General features: G+C 42.0%; 1 protein-coding gene across 1 annotated transcript; it reads right to left on the reverse strand.

Annotated features, from left to right (window-relative positions):
• Nucleotides 1-317: 317 nt before the first annotated feature.
• Nucleotides 318-14,884, reverse strand: CATSPER2 (cation channel sperm associated 2). The gene is made up of 12 exons (XM_082852282.1): nucleotides 14,357-14,884; nucleotides 13,672-13,845; nucleotides 13,410-13,478; nucleotides 9,844-10,016; nucleotides 9,169-9,324; nucleotides 8,769-8,893; nucleotides 7,346-7,524; nucleotides 7,033-7,132; nucleotides 6,677-6,733; nucleotides 3,420-3,610; nucleotides 2,886-3,053; nucleotides 318-678 (listed from the first exon to the last, which is right to left on the reverse strand). The coding sequence occupies exons 1-12, from the start codon at nucleotides 14,532-14,534 to the stop codon at nucleotides 647-649; spliced, it is 1,602 nt and encodes a 533-aa protein (XP_082708408.1). The 5' UTR covers nucleotides 14,535-14,884; the 3' UTR covers nucleotides 318-646.
• Between the last annotated feature and the right edge of the window lie 122 nt (nucleotides 14,885-15,006).

Genomic DNA, 15,006 nt, shown 5'->3' on the forward strand with positions numbered 1-15,006 from the left:
AAACATTGGATAATCCCCTTTCGGTGATGTTCTATATAAAAGGTGTTCCTACTCTGACAGGAGATAGACTGACTCTAAAAAATCTGTGGGACATACTGATTTGCCCCGCCCCCTACAGAACAGAATCAATGCCCTTAGAAAAGGCAAGGAAATGGAATAAAGGGACGCTCTTTTGGCACAGAAACAGATGAAAATGATGTTTGATTGAAGTTAAGGGTGCCCAGGAGAAGCAATGTTCTTAGAGTAGCAAGGTAAACAACAGTTCTCAATTAGTTACACTCACAGCTCCTGGGGTCTCCTTACCCCCAACCCCCAGGGTCCTGTACCCACCAGTGAGGGAGAAGGTGAAATTAGGACTCTAGCAGGAAGTAGATGCTATAGAAAAGGTGGGGGCTATAGTGACAAAGCCAAAGAAAGAGTGAGATTCAGGAGCTGTGGAAAGGGTAGAAAGCCAAGGACCATGGGCCTCACTGGCATCTGAACTTTCACCTGATCTGATATCTTTCAGTATCCCCTATGTCTCAGAGACAGACCACTGTACAATTATCAGCAGGATTTATTAGACATTTATACTTTGAATTCTCCATTTCCAACACTTCCCTTCATTAATTTTTGCCAAAGATAGCGAAGCCATCCACTGTCAGCTTTACTTGTCTTCAAAATTCATCAGTGCCTGCACTGTAAAGAAACAGACTGTGAAGCTGGAGAGGTAATAATGTTCAGAACATACAAATGTTTGGTGAAGACCCTGTTTTTCTGGGTTCTAGGTTTCCACTCAAAGTTTTACTAATCTTGGGGCTTCCCTGGTGGTGCAGTAGTTGAGAGTCCGCCTGCCGATGCAAGGGATACGGGTTCGTGCCCCGGTCTGGGAAGATCCCACATGCCGCGGAGCGGCTGGGCCCGTGAGCCATGGCCGCTGAGCCTGCGCGTCCCGAGCCTGTGCTCCGCAACGGGAGAGGCAAAAAAAAAAAAAAAAAAAGTTTTACTAATCTTTACCCTAAATTAAGCCATATGAGTCTGTCCTCTTTGCCACAGATGAATTAATCAGGATTAAGGAAGCCATCTTGCTACCTTCGCCGCCCTTTCACCCTGTTCTCCCCAGAACAAATGGGGAGGCAGGGCTGAGGACAGTTGGAAAGAGCAGGATAACAATGCAATATTCGAAGTAGGCAAAGCCTGTCTGACATCCTGCTCTAAATTCCATGTTCCAATGTTATAAATTCCTCTTATTGCTCTCCTGTGCCCACCACACACACATTCCTCTTCCCCCATTGATATTTTCACTTGGGGTTGACTTCAGCTAGGTATTAGGAGGATAACACTAATCCACATTAAATTGTTAAAAAAAAATTGCCCCTAACTTTTGTAATTTTAGAGGGAAAATTCATTGATCCAAATTAATCTCTAGGTGGTGAAATCTCAAATAAGAAATTTAGGGAAAATAATTTTGAGCAGGTAGTTCTCAGCTTAAATCAAACTTTACTATTTTTTTTAAAGAATTTTTAAAAATTTATTTATTTATTTTATTTTTGGCTGTGTTGAGTCTTCATTGCTGCACAAAGTCTTTCGCTAGTTGCGGCGAGCGGGGGCTACTCTTCGTTGTGGTGCGCGGGCTTCTCATTGTGGTGGTTTCTCTTGTTGCAGAGCATGGGCTCTAGGTGGGCAGGCTTCAGTAGTTGTGGCACACGGTCTCAGTAGTTGTGGCTCATGGGCTCTAAAGCACAGGCTCAGTAGTTGTGGCGCACGGGCTTAGTTCCTCTGCAGCATGTGGGATTTTCTTGGAAGAGAGCTCGAACCCATGTCCCCTGCATTGGCAGGCAGATTCTTAACCTCTGCACCAACAGGAAGTCCCAACTTTACTATTTTTTTAAAACATTTATTTATTTATTTGGCTGTGTCGGGTCTTAGTTGCGGCACACAGGATCTTCGTTGAGGTGCACGGGCTTCTCTAGCTGTGGCACGCGTGCTCAGTAGTTGCGGTGCATGGGCTTAGTTGCCCCATGGCATGTGGAATCTTAGCTCCCTGACCAGGGATCAAACCTGCGTCCCCTGCATTGGAAGGCGGTTTCTTAACCACTGGACCACCAGGGAAGTCCTAAACTTTACTATTTTGATCACATATTTTCTCTGCATAGGCTTGACTCTAGAAGGGACTGAAAGGAAGAGGAATCTGTAATTCATAAACCTCTTGAGGACAGTGGGCACTTGTGGGCTTTCTGCTGACTGTCTAATCCCCATAGCTATTGAACTTGAGCCTGAGGCCCTTACTGTTGAGGTCTGAAAGGTGACCTTCAAAGAGAAGAAACATGTACAAAAGGGCACAGGCTGGGGCTTCCCTGGTGGCAGTGGCTGAGAGTCCGCCTGCCGAGGCAGGGGACACGGGTTCGTGCCCCGGTCCAGGAGGATCCCACATGCCGCAGAGCAGCTGGGCCCATGAGCCATGGCCGCTGAGCCTGCGCGTCCCGAGCCTGTGCTCCGCAACGGGATAGGCCACAACAGTGAGAGGCCCATGTACCGCAAAAAAAAAAACAAAAAACAAAAAAAGGGGGGGGCAGGCTGCCCAAATAGAGTGAGAGCCCACCTTATCCTAATTTCCAGCAGCTGGAACTGGATGCTCTTCTCTTTTGAAATAAGCTCTCAGACCTAACAGGATTTAGGTGTCCCCTACCAGAGAAGCAGGGTTGCCAGGTCCTCACTAGGTTAGAAGAAATCTGGACATATGCCCAGAATGTGACATACTAAACCGTGAATTTGCCTTTTTTAGGTGTGAGGTGGAAATTCAGAGGCTGAGGTGCCAAAATAGCAAACACCCTTCTTCTCCCCAGTTATATATGCTACTCCAATGGACTTAACTCCTGGTCTCCATGGCTGCCCTAAATCCATACCTGCAAACTCTTGCAACCGCTTACGCTCCTCTAGGTTATACTGCAGCTTTTCTAGCAACTCAAAATATCGGAAGAGTGAATCCCTAGGCCAAACAACACGTTCATCCTGATCCATATCCATTAGCCCAGGCAGATTCTGGTGCACATGAGTCTCCCAGTCCAACTGACCTGGAGGGAGAAATGCTTCTCAAGAACATATCTAGATCCTTGGAAGTTGGTTAAAAGCTGATAAACTCTATGGGGGCAGGCGAGGAGAAAGCAGGGATGAAAGAGGATATAGGAAGGAGAGAGAGAAAAGTATGTATCACCAAGACACCACTTCTACAATAAACAAAGAGAGCCACAACCATACTTTTCCAAAGTGCGGCAGAAGCACAGGGGAAATGAAGAAGCGTGAAGAAAGTAACCAAGGCCAGAAAATCGGACTGGTGGAGAAAATGGGGAAATGTGCATAGTGGGAGAGCTCCTATTAAGAATGGGATGTCTCATGGAGAAGAGGAGTCTGAATTCAACTGGGAGAAACCCTCGGCTTACCAATACGGTCATAATATCTGGAGCCAGAAGAAGAGGAACAGTAGGAAGATGAAGATGAGGAGGAAGAGGAAGATGCAGACTTCTTCACTTTTGACAAGGACTTCTTTGTTTTTGACTTAGATGCTCTTGAACTCTCTTTAGTGGCACTGTATTTGGACTCTTCCAAAGATTCCCCTTGTTGATTGGCATCTCTGTAAGTGAAAGGCAAAATTTTATTGCTTCAAATACTTTTACACAATATGGCTGGTTCTTTCGTTATTCTGATTCTGGCCCTGGCCTAAAGCTAGGAGTTAAGGCAATGAAGGCCAAACTGCTCCCAAAATCTAAGTTTAAGCACATCCAACCTAAATTATCCCGTGTCATGTACCCCTATTAGTGCCCCTCACCACATAACGTCTGTGCTCAATCTTACTCGGGCTTCCACGTTCCACACTCCACCTTATTTTGCAAAGTTTTAGCCCCCCACCCCTTGGCCCTATGCCTATTACACCACAACTATAGCCTCTGCCCCCTCGATTCCATCTCTTAATATTAGAAGGAACTTGGGCTCAGCTCTTTATATCTTCTCCATCTACCGTTGCTCCTTTGGTGATCTCATCTGCTGAGTTCAAATGCCTACCAGATGCAAATTTAAGCCTCTTGTCCAGACCTCACTCCTTAATCCAGACTTGTATATACAACTTTTACTCACTTAGCACCACTTGAATGTCTAAGGACATCTCAAATTCAATCAAAACTGAACTCTTTGCCCACCAAACCTCTTCCACCCACAGCCCTCCCCATCTCAGCTAATCAACCCTTCCAGTTGCTTGGGTCAGAACTTTCATCCTTAATTCTTCTCTCATACCCCACATCCAATCCATCAAGAAAGCCTGTTGAGGGCTTCCCTGGTGGCACAGTGGTTAAGAATCCGCCTGCCAATGCAAGGGACACGGGTTCGAGACCTGGCCCGGGAAGATCCCACATGCCGTGGAGCAACTAAGCCCATGCGCCACAACTACGGAGCCTGAGCTCTAGAGCCTGCAAGCCACAACTACTGAGCCCACGTGCCACAACTACTGAAGCCTGTGCGCCTAGAGCCCATGCTCTGCAACAAGAGAAGCCATGACAATGAGAAGCCCGCACACCGCAACGAAGAGTAGCTCCGGATCACCCCAACTAGAGAAAGCCCGCGCACAGCAACGGAGACCCAACACAGCCAAAAATAAAAAATAAAATAAAATAAATAAATAATTAAAAAAAAAAAAGAAAGCCTGTTGACTCTACCTTCAAAATATCTTTTCTCTCAGAGTGGTACCACTGGTACCACTCTGGTCTGAGCCATCAACGCCTTTTGCCTGTATAGCAGCATAGCCTCCTAACTCATCTCTCTGCTTCTTATTTTATTCTTCCCTCAGTTTATCATCAACACAGCAAGCAGACTAATCCTTCTTAAATGTAAGTCACTGCATGTCACTGCTCCGCTATGTTCCCCATTTCACCCGAAATCAAAGCCTAATTCCTCACAGTGGTCCCCACAGCCCTACAGGATCAGGTCCCCATTACCTCTCTGACCTCATCTCCTATCATTCTCCCCCCCTACTTACTCTGCTTCAGTCACAGTAGCTTCCTTGCTATTTCTCAAACACACCAGGCATGCTTCTGTTTTAGGACCTTTGTACTAGCTGTTCCCTCTGCCTATAATACTCTTCCCATAGATATCCACATAGTAATCCCCTGACCTCCTCCAAGTCTTTGCTCAAATGTTACCTTTTCAGAGGCCACCCTGACTACCTTGTTTAAAATTACAACCCAGGGACCCACTGTCAGAGGCCACCCTGACTACCTTGTTTAAAATTACAACCCAGGGACCCACTGTCCCTGGTGGCACAGTGGTTAAGAATCTGCCTGCTAATGCAGGGGACACGGGTTCGAGCCCTGGTCTGGGAAGATCCCACATGCTGCAGAGCAACTAGGCCCATGAGCCACAACTACTGAGCCTGCGCGTTTGGAGCCTGTGCTCCGCAACAAGAGAGGCCACGATAGTGAGTGGCCCCCGCTTGCCACAACTAGATAAAGCCCTCGCACAGAAATGAAGAACCAACACAGCCAAAAATAAATAAATAAATAAATAAATAAAAGCCAAGCATTTGAAGCCCTTTAAAAAAAAAAAAAGTACAACCCATATGCAACCCCCCTCTTATACTCCAATCCCCCTTTACCTGTTCTACTTTTTACTTTTTTATAATGCTTATCCTATTTTTAAATTTGTTTTTTATTGAAGTTTAGTTGAGTTACAATGTTGTGTTAATTTCTGCTTATAGCAAAGTGACTCAGTTATACACACATATATACATTCTTTTTATATTCAAGGCTTATATTTTAATGTGCTAATTTTCTTATTAATATGATTATTATTTACTGTCTCTTTCCTCCTACTAGTATATAAGCTCCATGAGAACAGGCATTATTATTTATTTTGTTCACTGATATACTCTGAGCAACTAATAAGCATTCAATAATTATTTGTTGATGGATTTCTTATTTCTCCTGCTGAACACTCAGGGTCTTGAATAACATGCTGCTGAACATTCAGGGTCTTGAATAACATGTTTAGTTATTCACCACCATCACTCAGGGTCCACTGCTGGACCCTCAGGGTCTTGAATAACATGTTTCACGGAAGGTACTTTTATTAGTTTCCTGTGGCTGCTGTAGAAAATTACCACAAACTTGTAGCTTAAAACAACAGAAATTTATTCTCTCACAATTTTGGAAGCCGGAAGTCTGAAATCAATGTGTCAACAGGACCATAACTCCCTTTGGAATCTCAAAGGGAGAAGGTTCCTTGCTTCTTGTTGCTTCTGGCAGTTGCCTTGCATCCACTGGCTTCCTTTGGCTTGTGGTTGCATCACTCCAATCTCTATCTCTATCTTGACATCTTCTCCTATTCTCTATGTCTATGTCTTCTCTCCTGTCTCTTAAATCCAGTGACCCTTGTCACTGGATTTACGGCCCACCTGGATAATCCAGAATGATCACATCTCAAGATCCTAAATTTAACTGCATCTGCAAAGACCCTTTTTCTAAATAAGGTCATGTTCACAGGTTCCGGGAATTAGAACATGGACATATCTTTTTTGAGGCCACCATTCAACCCACTACAATAAATAGTTATTGAATGAATGAATTCTCTCTCAAAGCCAATCTTCACCTTCGGTTTCCTACCCTTTCCTCCTTCATGTGTGTCCATCCCACTTCACATATACACTCCTAACCTGGCATCCATTTTGCTAACGCTTGACCTCTGTGCCTCGGGGATTAGGTTTTGTCTCCTGCAAAGCAAAAAACAAAAAAGAGTGAAGAGAGTTACACTGAAGCAGGAGTGTAGTAAGGAAAAAAGAATTCTGATCATCAAGTGAGGAGAATAAGTTGTAGTAAAGGAGTGAAAAAGAGTGGGGAAGCCCTGACAGTGGATAAAGAATCAGGCAATATTTTAGAGCTGGGGAATTCTAACTCTGAGGCAAATCTGTCACAAAGGGGAAAATGGCACTGCGGCCAAGGAGCGGAAACAGAGAATGAGATCAGGGCACCCTCATGAACTAAAGCTGGGTTTGAAAATGGGGAAGCAGACCTCTGGATAATCTGACGCTTGAATATGTCGGCTTTGTGCTGAACCTCCAGGTGTGTCATCTCCTCGTTCAGCTCATTTCTGATATTCTGGAAGTTAGTAACTGCCCCAAAGGGCCGTTAGGAGTTGGGAGATGGTGGTGACTAGACATGGGGAGAGGGCTTGGGTGGGGAGAAACCAAGTGAAATATCCATTCCAGGCCCCACACCTTCCTGTTACATCAGGTTCTCTCTCTCCGTAATTCACCAATCCTAGCTTTCGCTCTAATTTCTTCCCAAACACCCCTCTCACCAAGTTTCACCTCTTCTATGCTTACCCATCATGGCTACTATGATGTTTCGAAAGATAATGGAACCAAGTAACAACCAGAGGATGACATAGATGCTGCTGAAGGTACGGCTGACTTCAGGCACCTTCCAGGTATCCTGAAGCAGTGCATACCAATGATCCATAGTAAAGAGAATGAACACTGTCACTACGGAATTCAGCAGGTCCCTAAAGAAAAAGGAGGTGTGTGTATAGACAGAGAGAGCTAATTCTCTAAGAAACACTATCATTCTTACTCTCAAAGCAACATAAGAGCATTTCTTTGTAGTTTGCTCTGACTTTAGCCCCTTTTCTACCATACTCAATTTTTTACCTAATCTTTCTTCGGTTTGAGATTGTTTTATTAGGTTTTCCTTTATCATGAATAATCTATGAATAGCTCTCACCATTCCATCAGTGCCTGGGGCACAGTAGGTGTTTAATACATAGGTATTAACTGAATGTTTAAAAATTGAATCACCAATTACACATCATTTTTTTCTAAGTTCATTCTCCACTGTTCTATGGACTTCGCCTAACGGAAAGTCACATACAAATTTAGCAAACATCGTGCCTACTTAGTTTGCTGGCATGAACTGACAGTCAAGTAAATGGATGGATATGTGACACAAACATGTGACTCCAAATAATGAATGATAATGAATATATCACAAAAGGTCTCAGGAAGATATCTAAATTTTCCTTCTTATCCCTCAATATACATATTACTGAAAATATCAGAGCCTGAACAGAATGAATTCTAGGACTTCCCCAAGTCAATACTCTTACAAAACTACCTGTTAGTCTAAGATAGAGACCTGAGAGGTGCTGACAAGATTGGATTCCAATTCACAAATAACACTGTCTCCTCAAAATCCAAATTGACTTTCTACTAGTAATCAGTGTCCTCTAGACAAAAAGCTTATCAGGATTTTACTTTTGAAAGAATTTAAGTATGTGCATCTGTAATCTCTACATTTAAGAGACTGGGGTAAAACCAGTGACCATGTTTGAGGTCACAGTAACATTTACTGATCACTTACAATGTGTGAAATGCTGTGCTAAATGCTTAAATGAATTACCTCATTTATCCCTACACTCTTATGAAGTAGTACTACTTTTAATCCCATTTTTCAAAAGAGGTAACTGAGACAGAAACCAGGGCTTAACCCATGGAGTATACTGCTATTTAAAGGTAAGGGTAAGTTTGAATTTGCAAAACCCAAAGCAAACCAGGAGTACCTGACCTATCCTCAAAATTGGAGCTAATACCTCTCACTATTCCTCTGCTTTCTCTTTACCTCTCCTTACTGTGTTCTATTCCCGTTTCTTACAATATATTATACTTTTTGTATTACTGTACTTTGGACTAGCTTCCCAGTCTCATGCCCAAACTCTCTCCCCCAACCCAGGCTTCCCCCAGTCCTGCCTACGAGAAGAACATGTGATACTCCAGGTCCTGGCGAGTTGAACGGGTGTAATTCTCGAAGAAGTAGACACCAGCCACGGCAAAAATGTAGAAGAAGATGAGCAGCAACATCAAGAGGAAGGTCATGCTCTAGAGGCCATGACCTTGAGTCAGAGTTGGGCCAGACTAGGCTGATCTCCACCTACAGCCTAGTCAGACCCACCCTGGAAATCCCCCACCAAACCCTCACTTCTAGCCTGAGCCCAGTCATCTCTAGAACACAGCAGCCTGTCCCTAGCCCTTTCTCATCAACAACATTTCACAGGGTCTTTCATTGCCTTCTTTCATCCACCCAGACTGTTTCATGTTAAACCCCCATGTTTATCCACCTTGCCCACTTGATACAGCTGCAGCAGTCAAATCACCTTGAGGGCCCTGACCAGGGCCAAAATAATGACTCGAACTTGACGGAATCGTGCAAAGAGTTTAAGAGACCTTAGCACCCGGCAGATCCTCAGCAACTGGAGCCATACGGAATGGCTTGTTACCCCTACCAGCACCACAACCTCAGGAATCAGGGACTGTAGGAAACACACAGATCATGAGTAAAATATACCCCAAAGCACCCACGCACAGTTGCCCCTTCTTTATCTTTATCTTTATCATTGTCATAGTTCCTTGGTCATTATCCTTTGAAAAGCATTCTCTGGGGACTGTTTCCTATTCAGCCTTTCTATAAGAAATTACTTAAACCCTGCATTTCAACTTGCTCAGCCATTAAAAGGGGATAAATACAGTGCTTAACTCATTGGGTTGTTGTGGAGCTCAAATTTTAAGAAATGCATGAAAAAAAGGACAGTTTCTGACATTTAGGAAGTGGTTAGTAACTGGTAGATGTTATTGCTGGGGTTAATGTTGTGATCAGATTCTTCCTTGCTCCTAATACCAACAACTCCTACCATGCCTGACTTTTAGAGAAGAAAAAAATCAAAATAAGGAGGTTAGGTACATTTCTATTTGTTTCTTCCTGTGCTCTAAGTATCTTAACTTTTCTTGTCTTTGATTCACATAGGCACATTTCTCAGGATATCTATCCTTACCAATATGGTGACAACAAAGTCAAAGACATTCCAGGCATTCTTCCAGAAGAGGAAAAAGCTGGATAGCCACATAAGAAGGATCTCCAAGATGAAAACAAGCAAGATGAACCAAGCTGCCACCTCCAGAGTCAGCTTCAGTGGCCACAGTTGGGTATTTGAGGATTCGAGCAATTCTGTGAGAATAGAGCAAAGGATGAGTAAAGGGTAAAGAAGCAGGAAGCTGAATGATAGAGAATGATCAGCAACTGTTAAAAACCACAGTTGTGCCCACTGCTATGCCATTTTTCTTTTGAGTTTCTCTTCTTAATGCCGTTGTTGCTTCAGCCTGTGAAATAGATAGAATGTTCGATAGAATCGAACATGAAAAATAGCTACAATTCATCTCCTGCTGGTACTGGTACGTGTTAACAGCTGCAAGTTACTGCCTTCCCACTCTGGGGTCAGAGAGCCACCAAGGGATTGCTCTCTTAATGACCACCAACCCTGTCTGTTCTGTTACCCTGGTACCAAACTTCATGAAGAAGCAACAGGCCTTGAGAAAAGAACGCAAATGTAGGGCCATGATATGGAAAGTGTTTTATAACATATCTAGGAACAAGAAGCCAGATTCATGGGGCATATTAGGTTATAATAAGAAATTACTTGGTTCTTTGTTACTTTTAAAGCTTCCCCTTTCTACTCTGCCTAAAATTGATTTTATGCTGCAAAGCAAATTGAATCCTATACTTTCTCTCTAGAACCTAATTATTTGCTGACCTCAATTCCTTAACTCATTTGCTTTCATCTTTCAACCCTCTTCACCTCTTGTATACATTTAATAGATGTATATCATGCTGTAAAAAAAAGCACTGAGATCAAAATAGGTTTAAAAGCTAAATAAAATTTTCTCTTTGAAACAGAACAATCTGAGAGCCTCCAAATGCACTATGACTGATATGCCTGGCAGTTAATAGAGACAAGAGAATACTCAAACACCCTGAACAACACAAATGGCTGTGTAGATTTTGACACTTACAGTTTTAAATTGTTATTGCTTTTAGCAATGTTTTGGCTAATTACATTAACGAAGTAAGGAACACTGATGTTGAAATACAACTTAATGAAGAGCAAAAGAATAATTCTGCAAGTTTATCTCAAGACAATCTTCATCAGATTCTATAAATTGCATTCATCTGATAGAAAATTTTATATGGCACATCAAGATATCTCTAGAACCTCAAAAATCAGTGTTTAAATTATAATAATGTTGTACTCAGTTTTTTGTTGGAAATAAGAACTATTCACACTCACAATGTGTTATTTTCAGAGAAGGGCTTGCAAATGAGCCAAATCTTTTTTCTTTTCTCACCTTCTCACCATTTAGAAACAAAATATGAAAATTATAAAAATAAGCCCATTGATGTTTAAAGTGCAAAGCAGAATTACCAATATCATTGTGGAAGAAGATTTTTTTTCTACTTTTTTATGCCCAAACACATAATTAAATTTGCACCTACACTTTAACATATAACATGTATTTAACATACAATACACAATGTTGTAAACCTAAAACTAATATACGTTATATCTAAACTTTTTAAAAGAAACAGAAAATTTAGAAATATAATACATAGGGAATTGGTTCGGGTCCAGGGTCCAGTGGTTCAGACTCGGTGCTTTCACTGCCATGGGCCCAGGTTCAATCCCTGGTCAGGCAACTAAGATCCTGCAAGCCACTTGACACAGACAAAAAACCCATAAATTAAATGTATTTGATCCCCAAACCGAACTTAATATATAATGTCACTTAAAAATTCATTTGTAGACAAATTATATATTTTCTTAAAAAAAGCATGATCACTTATAAAATGGCAAAGTAAAAATTTGCTTACATTTTATGATTATTAAAATTATATAATAATAAACACTAAAATCTAATATTTAGCAACATGTTAGTCTAAATTATCATTTTTACTTCAACTTGCTTCTCCATATCACAGAAAAAATGTGATAAAATAAAATGATTAAAATTACTATGGAGGTTTTCAAGGTTATATATGTTTTTCTGGGAAACAAAATCGTAAGATGAAAAAGATTGGGGAGCTTTGATCTAGAGAACTGTTTGTTCCTTATCTATAACAGCATTCTTTATGATCTGGAAAATTGCTTTTTAAAAGTCTAAACAAAGTCTTAATGTTTACCACACGAATCAGTCTATTCAAAGAAATCTGTTAGTCACAAATTATTTCCCTTTGCAATATCCCTCCTGCCTTTCTACCATGAGAATGTACTTAATAAGACACAATTTTCATGAGCTTGCCAGGTGATTCCCATTCAGGCAATTCACCTATCCTCTGGCACAGTGATCATGTTTCATATTCAGCTGTTTCACCAAAAAGAATGGTTAGTGCTATTCTATTTTGATTTGTCTGTCAGATCCAGGGAATCCCATATATTTACTGCTATTTACTTTATTCCAAGGCTGAAATCTATATCTCTAATCCCACAGGGCAAATACTTGCCAATTATCATTAACAACAAGAAATAGGAAATGTGGGTGACTTAATTTAAAACCCTCATCACTGTGCAGAGGAAATAAAACAGTTCAAAGCATATAGTATACCGCAGTTGGTCAATGACACCAAATACTGTTGTGTATTTAAATGCCTTTGACCTGATTCCATTAAAAGACTATTTTTTTAAATTTACTTTTTATTTTTATTATTTATTTTTTGGCTGTGTTGGGTCTTCGTTGCTGCGCAGGCGTTCTCTAGTTGCGGTGAGTGGGGGCTACTCTTTGTTGCGGTGCACGGGCTTCTCTTAGGGCTCTAGAGCGCAGGCTCAGTCGTTGTGGTGCACAGGTTTAGTTGCTCCGTGGCATGTGGGATCTTCCCGGACCAGGGTTTGAATCCATGTCTCCTGCACTGGCAGGTGGGTTTTTAACCACTGCGCCACCAGGGAAGTCCAAAAGACTATTTTTAAAGTGGGAAACTTCCCCAAGATAGTGAGGATGAAACAAGGAAGTGAGTACTTCTACTGTCCTTTCTGAGCAGTTTGAGATGATAATCAAATGAGGTCATTGATTCTCCAAACATTCTTTTGCTTTTAATACATTTCATAAAATTTATGATTGGTTTTAGAGTCATCTACTCTTCAAGTCATTTTTTGGCTCATCTAATATCTTAGTTGTAACTTTACATACATTGTGAGTTTTCTTATTTGTACTTAATCTTTCTAAACATATTTGTAAAAATGTAAATGTTCGATCACTTGCTGATAGGTACTGATATCTCTATTAGAAAAGATTCATTCAAATTATTAGACTAACACAAGAAATGCAACTGGTCTTCCCGTCTCCAATTCCTTGTGAGACTACTACACCCCACCTCTAAGTGTCTACACTACCTTCTATCTACTACACTTGAGAGCCCTTCAAATGTTTCTAGGTCTTAGCAGTTGCACAAATCCTACTCCAAGAGACTTAATATAATTGTTCCTATCACAATTCAAATAACATTCAAATGTGTAAAATGATCAACTTAAAAGGAAAAATGACCCCCACCCTTTCATTCAGCGTGAGTTCTCACCTATTTCAACCATCAGTACAATTGTATTCAGAAAGATGAGGAAGATGATAAAGTTTCTGAAGAGAGAACCTGTTTTCTCTTAAGAAAACACAGAGTGGAGTTCTTTTTGGTTTAGGCAGGTGACATAATTAGGGCAAGAACAGAACCGGTGAGAATGAGAAGAAAATGGAGTTTGGGAAGGGAAAAATAAGTCAATAGGCAGATGATGAGGCAAGAGAGACCGTAAAGCCATGGGATAAAAATGAGTGGCATGAAAGGATACACTCAAGGACCCATCCAGCCCACAAGGAAAGCGGTGGACTCTCGCTGCAGCGCACTCGAAGGGTGCTCATCAGTCTCTGGGCATGTGTAATCCGTTCTACATGACGAGGCTTTATGGAGAAGCGCACAAGCTGGTGTTGATCTCCCAACATAAGTTTCTTCTGACAGGAAGGATCTACACCAAACATTTAAAAAAAGGGACAGTGGATAAATATAAAAAGAAGTCTTTGCGAGTATCAGGAGCAGGTAGGATTGGGGGCAGGAACACTGGTTACATAATGGGCCCCCTAGTGCAGGGGCTTACCTTGCTGCTCCTTCACACAACAACTAATACTATTTTGGAGTACGAGCTCACCTATTGCTTATGACCAACACTGTCCATGCCCAGAATAAAGGCTGCAGGTTCAACCCTCAAAGTTTTAAGTGTCTTTGGTAGAAACTTCCAAGTCAGCCAGGGCTAATAGTTACCCTAGGCCTAAAAGTGAGCGGCATGGGTTCCATCTCCTGGATCCAGAGTTTTATTTATAAAGCCTTTGATTTATCAAGTTTGGTGTAACTTCCAAACTAGCAACCAAACCAATCTCCCCTGAAATTTCTACCCTTAAAATTGCCTCTCTGCTTCCTACTCTTTGGAGGGTGTGGATGGGAGTCTTAAATTCATCCTAGTGAAGAAACAGGCTGCTGACCAAGTATCTCTCGAATAGTGTGCCGTGGCACAGCTTGGCTCAAGCCGTGCAGATGCTGAAGGAGAGAGAAAGTATCAATGAGTCGGGAACGAATGGCATCAGCCCGGGGCAGTTGCATGTGTCCTACTGGGTGATAAGTGGCCATGCCTGTTAAGAAAATAAAAGAATCGAGTGTCATTTCATTTTTGGAGTTGCACCAAGCCTTAGAGGTTCTCTTCCCTTCCTCCCAACCTCTTTGCCCTTAAGAAGACAAACATTGTACCCAGACTCAAGGCTTTTTGAAACAAATGAGACAGGAGTCATTACAGAGAATCTGCGTAGTTGACTAAGTGGACAGACACCTTCACCTGTGTGACAGCATTTCTAGTTAAAAGCAGCAGCCACAAAGAGCAGGAATCCCGGGGTTGGACAAAGAGGAATTCAGGCACCACCTGGACCTGAGGGTATCAGGTAATGCGATGAGGTGGGTCAGTGGGAGGGCTTAGGACTGCCGCCAAAAGAAAGACCGAGTTAAGAGGAACTGGACAAAATGCAACAGCCTGACATTTTGAAAATGTGTCCCGTCCCAAGTGTGTCCACTCCAACGCGCTCCCTCGGGTGCCAGCTCCCTCTCTCAATTCCCACTTCTGGGCCTCACCTTTGCCCAGGCT

This window comes from Leucopleurus acutus (assembly GCF_964270905.1).
Source record: "Leucopleurus acutus genome assembly, chromosome: 1".
Lineage (NCBI taxonomy): Eukaryota > Metazoa > Chordata > Mammalia > Artiodactyla > Delphinidae > Leucopleurus > Leucopleurus acutus.

Bases quoted from the DNA above. Each gene is read 5' to 3' on its own strand.
- CATSPER2 (XM_082852282.1), bottom strand. From the start codon at position 14,534: ATGACACTCGATTCTTTTATTTTCTTAACAGGCATGGCCACTTATCAC. The intron at 13,479-13,671 runs GTATCCTTTCAT...AAGAGAAAACAG, and splicing joins GGCTGGATGGGTCCTTGAGT to GTTCTCTCTTCAGAAACTTT. The intron at 3,054-3,419 runs GTAAGCCGAGGG...TTCTCCCTCCAG, and splicing joins CAGATATTATGACCGTATTG to GTCAGTTGGACTGGGAGACT.